At 46.4% G+C, this 9,777-nt stretch overlaps 1 protein-coding gene across 1 annotated transcript in view; it reads left to right on the top strand.

The window, feature by feature from the left end:
* The first annotated feature begins 231 nt into the window (after window positions 1–231).
* CLMP (CXADR like membrane protein) overlaps window positions 232–9,777 on the top strand; it is a 41,949-nt gene continuing 32,403 nt past the window's right edge. Inside the window, 2 exon segments of the mRNA XM_027655659.1 lie at window positions 232–574; window positions 577–621. Of these exon segments, the coding sequence (XP_027511460.1) occupies window positions 472–574; window positions 577–621 (148 nt within the window). The 5' untranslated portion in view covers window positions 232–471.

The following is a 9,777-nucleotide window of genomic DNA, read 5'->3' as shown; positions in this document are numbered from 1 at the left end:
CCCTTGAGTGACGAATCTGATTTTTTTTTTTTTATTTTTTCCAGGCTGGATTTTTACTGCCTCCAAACTTAACTGTTTTAACACTGGGGCTTCTCCTTCACAAAAAAAAAAAACCAAACATATATTTTGCTGCTGGAAATGAGCTGCACCTCACCCACATGACTGGTCTTGGCTATTAATCCCAGCTGATGGCAGGGAGGGGCTCTTGGGGGAGGCAGCCATGTGGTGAACGTTGAGCACAGTGGTTTTTCTCCTGCTTCTCTCCTCTCCACACGAGCCAAACTGTTCTGTGCCGCCGTGGATGTGAAGTCCCTGCACTGCCTCTGCCTCTTCTCCTCCCCAAACTCCCCGGGCCTCAAGCAGCAGCTGCAGAGCCCTGAAAGCTCTGCCCGGATCCAGATGGAATATGGACAAGGAGATGGATAGCAGGAGGGGAGAAAGAGTGAAGTTGGTTATTTTTCTGGCACATGGATGCAATTACACTCAGTGCATTCCAGAGGCGTTCCTTTGAATCCTGTGCAGGTCTGCCTGCTGTTCCTGGGAGAAAGGAAGGAAGAAAAAGGGAGGAAAAGTCCCTCTTGCTTGGAGACGGAATGTCTGCACTTCCAATCCTCTTCTTAGGTAGGTTTTGTTTAGTTTTTTTAATCAAACTTCCACGGGTCTCCTCTGTGCGAGTGAAATTCGTTTCTGGTGAGCTGGAGACAGGGGTTTGTGAGGCAAAAACTTTCATGGAAAACTGTAATTTCAGCAGTGTTTGGGTTCCGATGCTTTCCTCGTCGCTTTATTAGCAGGTTGATCACCAGAGATCTCTTAATATCCGGATTAATTTTAAAATTGGTGGTTAAATGGACTCATTTGGGAACGTGTGTCTCTTGTTTTTGCTTTTCAGCCATAAACTAATGAGGGGCTTGAGCCTCTCTGGCAGAAAAAGGTGAACAAAATGTCTTTGTTTCAGGCGCAGTGTCAAATTTGTGTAACTGTTTTGATTTGCTTGGGCACTCAGCTTTCGGGGGTTCTTTTTTTTTTTTAAATAAAAAGGGGTTATTGTTTCCAATGGATGGTTAAGATTAGAAACAGATGTGTTGAAGTGCAAGAGGGAGGAGTTGGGGGAGAAAAGGATGGGAGAAGGGATGTGAAGGGGAAAGGGAAGGGAAGAGAGAGGGCTGCTGAAAGAAGGGAAAGGAAAGAGGTGGAGGCTGATTGAGTAGGAGAGGAGTGGAAAATGGAACAGGAGACCTTAGAGGAGAGGGAAGGGAGAAGAGCTGCCTGTTAAAGCTGCAGCCTGTGGAGAGTTTGCAGAGCCGAGGTCTGGGAGGGGGTTTGTCTCCCGGTCTGGCTCGGGAGCAGCCTGGGTTTGTGCTCCTCTGGGGTGTGAGGAGTGAGCCCCTGTCTCTGCTCTGCTCCCCACACCCTGCTGACAGCCCCTCAGCTCCCAGCTCCGCCCTTCCCTGGGCAAAGACCGGGAATTCCGTGTCTTCCCGGGCACCTGGATACAGGTGTGGAAAAGTGGGCTGGTCCTTGGTTCCCTGGGAGGAGCTGAGCCCCACAGGATGCTGCATTTCTGTGGCTGGGCACGGGCAGAACAGGGGTTTTGAGCAGCCAGAATGAAATGTTTCAGGGCCAGCCCAGTCCCTTCAGTCTCAGGTGTGGAATGTGGACCAGAGAGATTTTAATTTTTTTTTTTAACCATCTGAAACACAATAAAATTTGTAGAGTTGCTGAATAAATTGTAAAAAAAGCTGTTTACTCTAGAGATTGCTGTCAGCAAAGGTTTTGTTTGTGGGAATGGGATGGGTCTTGGATGTGCTGGAGAACCTTCAGGCAGCACTTTGTCCCCCCTGCACATCTGCTTTGGCCAGTTGTGTGTCCCTGTGGTGGGGAGGGCGTTTAAAGAACACCCCAGGAGGTGAGACAGCAAGTTTAGGGACAGCTGAGCTTCTGCCAGATGTGTGGGCTGGTCAGGAAAGTGGATCTGTGGAAATCAGGGAGGCAGAAGGGCAGGTTGCTGGTGGAGAACTGCAGTCTCTGACCCTGTTCAGCTGCTGAATATTCCCATACTTTGAATGCTTGGAGCAAAGGGAATAAACTGCTGCCACAGGAAAGGTGTGGGTTTGGCTGTGATGTAATGACAACTTACCTTTGCTGCTTTTATTTATGAAACACGTGGGCTTTATCATTTTATCTTTTATCTTTGCCATCTGAGTGTCTCCCCCACGGCAGGAACACAGGGGTGCAGAATAAAAGGCCTCACCTGAGTCAGGTTTCTCAGCCTCTCTGTGGGACTTGTCCAAGCACTGGACAGAGCAAAACCTGGAATATTCTGTTTCCTGGTCATTGAATTGCCCTTTTCTTTCCTCTGCTTTACCTGCCTTGTCAACAGGTGACTTGGTCTTTTGTGCTCTGTGTGCAGCTTCATTCCCCAATATCAGAAGCATGCTCCAGGGAAAAGGAGGGAAGTACAGTGGTTCCCTGGATCACCCTGAGTACAAGGAGGCTGGGGAAACTCATTTCCTGGCTAGAGAAAGTCTATCAGCACCAAAAAACCAAAGTCACCATTGGCACTTCTATACCTTTTCAGCTGCAGAAAATCCATAGAAGTGAAAGGTTAGAGTGGGGAAAAAAAGTTTTTTGAGGAGCCTTGAAAGGAGGGTTGCCTGGTTTGGGGTTTCATTATTAAACATACCAAGAGCATGGCTAATATATACACTCCTTTACACTGTTTACCTCTCTGGGGCACATGTGGGGAGACAGGAAACAGGAGGCAATTTGTTTGAAGGAGACTTTTAAAACAAGACAAGATTAAAGACTCTTCTAAGTGTTGACAAGATGCTCACTTTGCCAGTAAAGGCTGGGGGAATGAGGCAGGAGGGGAAGGTGGTGCATGTTGTTATGTGTGTTACCTGTGTGTGACATCTGATTCTCATCCCGGGTCAAAATTGTTTCAGACACCACTGCTAGTCAAAATTGATTTGATTTTTGAACATCAAAATGGAAATTTCTGAGGGAAATACCTGTGGTTCTTCACTTCTGAGTGGAAAAACTTCATAATAGAATGTTGTGTAAAAAAAAAAGTGACAAATGCTTACATTTAAAAGTTTTACTGAATTGCTTTAAATTTTCAGGGGTGGGAAATCTGCTCTGCTTTCTTTCACCCCCTTCAATTCCATCATGAATATTTTTAATGAGCCTTCCATTCAAGTAAAAAGCTATTTTTTGTAATCAAAGGTGGGTGATGGTTTCGATGATGGTTTTGACACTGGGTTTGTACTTTTCCTTCACTTGCTGGCTGGTGTGTGTGCTCTGCCCTCCAGAAACCCATGGATTTAGGATTCAGAGCAGCAGATGTGCCAAACTAAATCAGTCCTCCAGCTTTCTGGTGTCCTGCTGTTGGCAGTGAACCTTCAGACTGGTGTTGAGGGTCGCTCACCCCAGTGCATGTGAGGGCTGTCTGACCCAGATGAGCTGAACTGGGGGGTTAGACTGGTCTTCTCCAGCAGTGTGCCCTGTCACATCTCCCTGGGATCCCTCTCCCCAAATCCTTGCAGTGCTGTGCCCCAGCAAAGCCAAGAAATGCTGCAATGTTGGGGATTTTTTACAAAAAAACCCCACGTTCCTGCTCTCAGTGAGGTCCCTGGGACCAAACCCATCACCCAGTTTTCTGGTGTCCTGCTGTTGGCAGTGAACCCTCACACTGGTGTTAAGGGTTGGCTGAGCCAGATGTGCTGAACTGGGGGGGTTATACTGGTGTTACTGGGGTGGGAGCAGCTGGAGGAGCAGGAATCCCTGGTGTAGAGATGGAACTGAGCCCCGAGGTCGGGGAGTGTCTGAGCCCTGCCCGGGGGCTGCACTGAGCCCCCACACTCAGATTATCTCACTGCACTGGGAGAAAGGTCAATGTGCAGATCCCTCCCAGTGCCTGCTGGAGTGAGGAATCTGCTCTGACAGCCCAGGTATCCACCAGACCTGGAGCTGGAGGATCCGCTCGGCTCTGGGGACGGCTCGGCAGGTCAGCCCAGGGCTGTGCTCTGCTGGAGGAGTCTGCTTTCTCTCCTCTTCCAGGAGACAGTGTGCCTGTCACATCTCCCTGAGATCCCTCTTCCCAAATCCTCACAGTGCTGTGCCCCAGCAAAGCCAAGAAACGCTGCAATGTTGGGGTTTTTTTTTAAAAAAAACTAAACTATTGCTGCTCTCAATGAGGGGAATTTTCTAACGGAATGCTCTGTCTGGAAGTAGTAGAAGACAGACAGTTTTCAGGTTGCTTAAAACAAAGCTTTATGGGATCTTTATTTCTGCTGATTTTCCAGGTATTTTCAAAATTTCTCAGTGGTAACTAAAATATAGTATATAGTAGAGTATATATGTAGAACAGTATATAATATACTTGCTATTTTCTAGTTTTCTCTGGCCCCTTATTTTGCCTTTGACTGTTTGCTTCATGGTGAAATTAAAAGCTTGGTGGGGCAAGGGGTTTGCCCCATTTATCAGTGATAACAGCATTTAATACACTTGCTATTTTCTAGTTTTCCCTGGCTCCTTCTCCTGCCTTTCACCTTGTTTCCTGGTGTATTTAAAAGCTTGGTGGGGCAAGGGGTTTGCCCTGTGTTTTTACAGCACTTTGCCAAAACAAAGCCTTGGCTCAGGAGTGGAGCACAAAACCAAAATATTTGTGCTGTGAAAAGGGTTTTGTTGTTTGGGTTTTTTTTGGAGTTTCATGTCCTCTTTGTGTCATTGGATTCTGAAGGACTGCAGGTAACTTCATGTTGTATTTAGCTCAAAAAGCTTTTCACAAGGGCAGCATCATGTAGGTGATAATTGGTGGAATTTTATGACATAAAATCCAAAAAAACCAGTCAACAAAACATCAACTTTATTCAAGATTCAGCCAGTTACAGTAGTGTGAATTTAATTCTAAGACAGGGCAAAAAGCTGTTTATTGTAACACTGCTCTGGGAATAACTAAGGAAAGGAATTAAGAGAAGCAATGTATCCATTTGGGGGGATTCAAAGGAGACAGACACAATTGAGTTGTTCCCTGGCACAATATTAGGGTTAACAATCCTTGTGAGACACTCAAATTCTTCTAAAGCCAGGGGTGGTTTGCATCAAATATTTTCTGTCAAGACACTCAATGAAAAATGCTCTGTTTTGCTCCAGTAGTGCTTTGTTTTATATGGAATAGTTTGGATTTTTAACGTTGGAAAAAGTTTATTTTGGGGGTTATTTTTATCCTTTCCGCTTTTTCCATTTTACCCCGTGGAAGAAGAAGAAGAGGAGGGGGGGAAAAAAAAAATGTAACCTGCTAGAGTGAGGAAAAGCAGGATGCCAAAATGGAGCTGGAATTGGGAAGATGAATTTATTTTATGGGAAATAGTTCGGGGGAGGGCAACTTTTCTGAACTTTCCACAGAAAATAAGTGATGTTTTGCCTCGTGGGTCTCTTTTGGGGGGTGCTCTGAGCCACTTCAGGAGGACACTTTGTGTAAGAGCAGCACAAGCTTCCCAGGAATGCCACTGCACAGCCGGCTCGGGGATATCCCGGGGTTTTATCCTCAGGATCACAAGGAACGCCCCCTGTTTTCCTCAAGGTGAACCCAGGGCTTTGCAGGGAACTGAACAGGTTTGCAGTGTGGGATTGGGTTGGAAAAGAAATGTGAACAGTCACTCTGAGAGTCTCGAGTGCGTTTGGAACATCTTCTGTGTCTGAGTCTTTGCTACACTGGGCTAAATGACTGTGAGTGTGTAAAGGAGCAATAAAATGGGCTGCTGAAAGCTGCTTTTTGTGCCTTTCTCCCATAGCCTTAGTCAAATTATACCTTTTATTTCTAACTCATTCTACTTCAGCATTTGTATTTTGTGTGATGTATTTATTTAACACACTTGAGGGAAGGCTTGGCTGAGGTGCACACACAATATTGTGAATATCTGATGTGTTAAGAGGGGGCTGCTCTGGGTGCAGAGGGAAGTTGGTGGTGTCCTGTGGAAAAGATGAATGGGTCTCTCCTTTTTCTTTTATTTTTTTTCCTTCCCCCCAAAGCTGTTTCTTCCTCTGTTTTTAGAAATGGTTGGTTTGCAGAAGCAGCCCAGCAAAAAGTCAAGGGTGAAGTCAGGTCAGTGAGGTCTGGGAATAGATACTCAGATGACGGGAAGGTGGAGGATGCAGGAAGCACCAACAATGGAAAATGTGTGAACTGCTGGTGGAAAGTCAACAGAAGTGAGGGTGAACTTCCAGCTTCTCCCTTCAGTGCTGGGTGGAATCACTGCCCACCTCTGCCAGCCAGGGGTTCAAACCTTGCCCAAAATATGCATTTCCCCAGACAGAACCCAGAGAAGGTGCATCCAGCACAAACTGGGAGCTCTAGGCTGGGTTAGCAACCCAGAATCAGGCTGGTCCTTCTTCCCAGAAATGTTTCAGTCCTAGGAAAAGCAGCTGGGCAATGTGAGGAGGGATGGGCACTGCCCTGCTCAGCAAAGCACCATGGCCATGCTTTCCTCAGCCACTCTTTGATATTTGGTTTATTCCTCACTCATTCAACAGCTCTGACTTTCCTTTGCAACAAGTTGCAAAGAGGACTGAGGGTAAGATGCATCAAATGTAGTGCATGGGATGAAACAAATCCTGTCCTCAGCTGCTCCTTCACCTCCAGAAAAGCATTTTGGCAGCTCCAAAAGGCAGATGTTGTAACTCAACCCTTTCCCTCATGGGGCAGACCCAGATTGAGGGCACCACATTTGCTGTCCTACAGCAATCAATGGACATCACAGCCCTCTTTGAGCCTGTCCCTCCTCCCCTGGAGCTGCCATTCCACTTTTGGGGCTGGAGAGCGAGTCTGAAGCCTTTGGGGTGTGTGTGTGACTGGGTGGAAAGGTTGGAGTTCAGCTTAGTGCCTGCAGTTTAATTGCCTTTGGAAGGAAAAGGTCAGTGCAGATCCTGCTGTGTTGGTAACATGCCCTGGCAGGGGGGAGGCTGCTCTCCTGGAAAGGCTTCTGAACTGGAGCGTGCAGGGTTAGAGGCAAGGGATGACCATGGCCAGGCTGGCTTTGCAGCTCCCTGGGAAGGGTCACACTTGGATAAAGCTCTGGGTAATTCAGTCCAACAGGGCCATACTGGGTAGAGAATATTTAAAGCCCATCCAGGAGGAGAAAGCCAAGATGAGGTGGGTGCACACAGCCTAAAGGTGATGCAGCAGTTGTTCCCTGTCTAAAACCTTTGCAACCCTGATTCAAAGCCATTTTCCTCCTGATACAGCCTCAGATGTGGGTGGAAATAGTGACAGGCAGATCATTGACAAACAGCTACATCTGGTCGAGCTGGAGGGACTTATCCTTGTTTTCTAACAAATACTTGCTCAAGTATTAATGGATTTTTCAGTGCCAACGTGCTGAGAAACTCCACTCCTGGTGTGAAGGGCTGCTGTGTTACCAGAAAAACCTCACAGGAAGGAAACTCTGGGCTGTGTGTGCTGAGTCTGAGTTATTTTGTGCTGCATATGAAAAAGAAAAATCTAGTTTTTTCTATCCAACATATACCTGTGGAGTCTATTTTGGCTGTAAGGTTTTTTTGAGCAGAGACTCTTTCCCTGAGTGTCTGGATGGTATTAAGTACAAAGGGAGAGGCCTTTTCAGAATGGGAGCATGAAAAAAGAGAAATTCCATTCCATTCCCTTTGTGCTTCATCAAAAAATATTGGAATTAGGTGGTTTTCCAGTATTTGGGATATTTGAGATGTGTGCTGGCTGAGTCTCATAGCTCACACTGCTCAATCTACTGCAATCTCTAAAGGATTGATAAAATTTTAAAGGCTATGGAAATGTTTAATATCATTGTGGACCTTTTTCTGTCCTGTAGGGCTGCAGAGAGCCAGGAAATCCTGGGGTGTCTTTGTATGTGCAGGGGGTTGTCTTTAATATAACACAGCAAGCTTTGAATATTGAACTAAACCCGAGCCAGCACTTTTTTTTTTTTTTGTTAAAAAAAAATATTGCAGGGTTTTCAACCTTGAAGGCAAATCACTTTATGACTTCATTGTTTAAATTTAGGTTTTGTTTTGCGGGGGGATCGTTAGACTTGAAGCAAAAGCCTTGTAGCCCAGGGACTGTCACTTCTGATTACTTCCAGTGACACTTCCAATTATTTCCAATCACAATTCCAGGGACAAGAGGAAAAAAGGAGCCACGTTCTCCAACATCAGGGCTTTTTTTTTTCCCCCCCCTTTTTTTTTTCCTGAACAAAGGACAATTTATCAAAGCTCTGCAGGAAAAAAAAGGTACCCAGAGCCAGATTTGGAACTCTGCTGTGGTGGGGTAATTCCAGACTAAATCTGCTGGAGTGAGACTCGAGGCTGGTGCTGGGAAAATCCTGCTGCTGATCCTGCCTTGTTGAGTAATATTAAGGAAATTGCTTCATTTTCCCCAGGCATTAACTGGCACTAGCACTCATTTCAGAGCAGCAGCATGAGGCTGCAGTGCATGTCTGCTAAATGCTCTCTGGGTCTTGTAAGACATGAGCAGGCAGAAGTGCTGCTCGTGGAAAGCCAACAGCTTAGTGTGCTCAAAAATGGGAAACCAGGGACCTTGCCTGACTTCCAGGGACACGAAATACAGGGTTTGGTGCAGTGTGTTTTACCCAGATGAGCCTGAGCTGCTGTGTGCTTCCAAAAAAAAAAGAAATGAAGCAGCACATGATTGCCAATGGAAGCTGCAGCACCACCTCATTTTCAGATGTCTTTGGTAGCATTACTTGAAATTCCTGGAGCATGAAACCAGTCTTAAAACGGTGTGAGAGCTTTCAATCACACTTAGTGAACCGTTTCACTGGGCTGTGAGGGGAGCTGGACCTGCTGAGTGAGGGGTTGTTGGTGACTGTGTGCTTTATTTGCTTTATTTGCTTTATGGTGGTTCAGGGCCCCACTGAGAGCAGGGCTCTGCAAACCCTGGGGACACTCTTGGATATTGTACTTCAAGATGAGCAGCAAACCCGCCCTGGTGTTTGGAGCCAGATATTTAAGAACCTGAGTTAATTTGCAATGCTGAATAGATTCCAAAAGAAATATCAAATGAAATTCAGCTTCGTGTGGTGACTGAGGGTGCTCCACCTCTAAAGTGGGAATGATATTTATCATTAATCTACTTTTAAAGTGGGAAGGAAGTTCTAGTGATTGCTTCTTACTGCCATAAACCCCCTGTTGCAGTTCCTAAAGTGCTGGTAGTGTTCCTTCTGTGTGTTTATTCTGGTGTGCCAGGGGTCAGATGCCACTGGGAGCCACCTGTGCCAGCTCCATCCCTTCCTGTGAGGGAAATCTGATGTGTCCTTGTAGAATCAATGCTGCTGTGACATGGCAAAATGGGTGTTTGTCACTTGAGCACATCCATTTGTCAGTGAAGCTCAGGAGCTCAGTTCCAGATGAGCAGTTTGGCACTGGGCTTGTTCTGAGACCTTCAAAGTGTTCCTGGCCTTCAGCTCTGCTGCTCTCCTGGCATTCTGTGTTCTGGTGCCTGCAGCAGGTGGATTCCATTGCAGGCTTCCATCCCAGAGTGTCACTGAGGTGGCACTTTGGGAGAGCTTGGTGCTGATCCCCAGGAGCACCAGCATCTCACAGGAGGAGCTGTTTGACTGAGCCCACAAAAGGGATGGATGTTTCCACAGTGCAGCTTTGTCTAGTCCTCATGTGGTCTGTGCTGTGGGCAAAACCTCTCTTCCCTTCCATTGTTTCAAGCTCTTGCTTGGAGACAAAGGGAATTTTAACCAGACAAAGCATAGCTTTTGTGTTGACAAATGCTGG

Source organism: Corapipo altera, unplaced genomic scaffold (genome assembly GCF_003945725.1).
Source record: "Corapipo altera isolate COAL_440 unplaced genomic scaffold, ASM394572v1 71, whole genome shotgun sequence".
NCBI classification, from domain to species: Eukaryota; Metazoa; Chordata; class Aves; order Passeriformes; family Pipridae; genus Corapipo; species Corapipo altera.
Note: the sequence above shows the minus strand (reverse complement) of the source record. Positions and strands in the feature narration are given on the sequence as shown.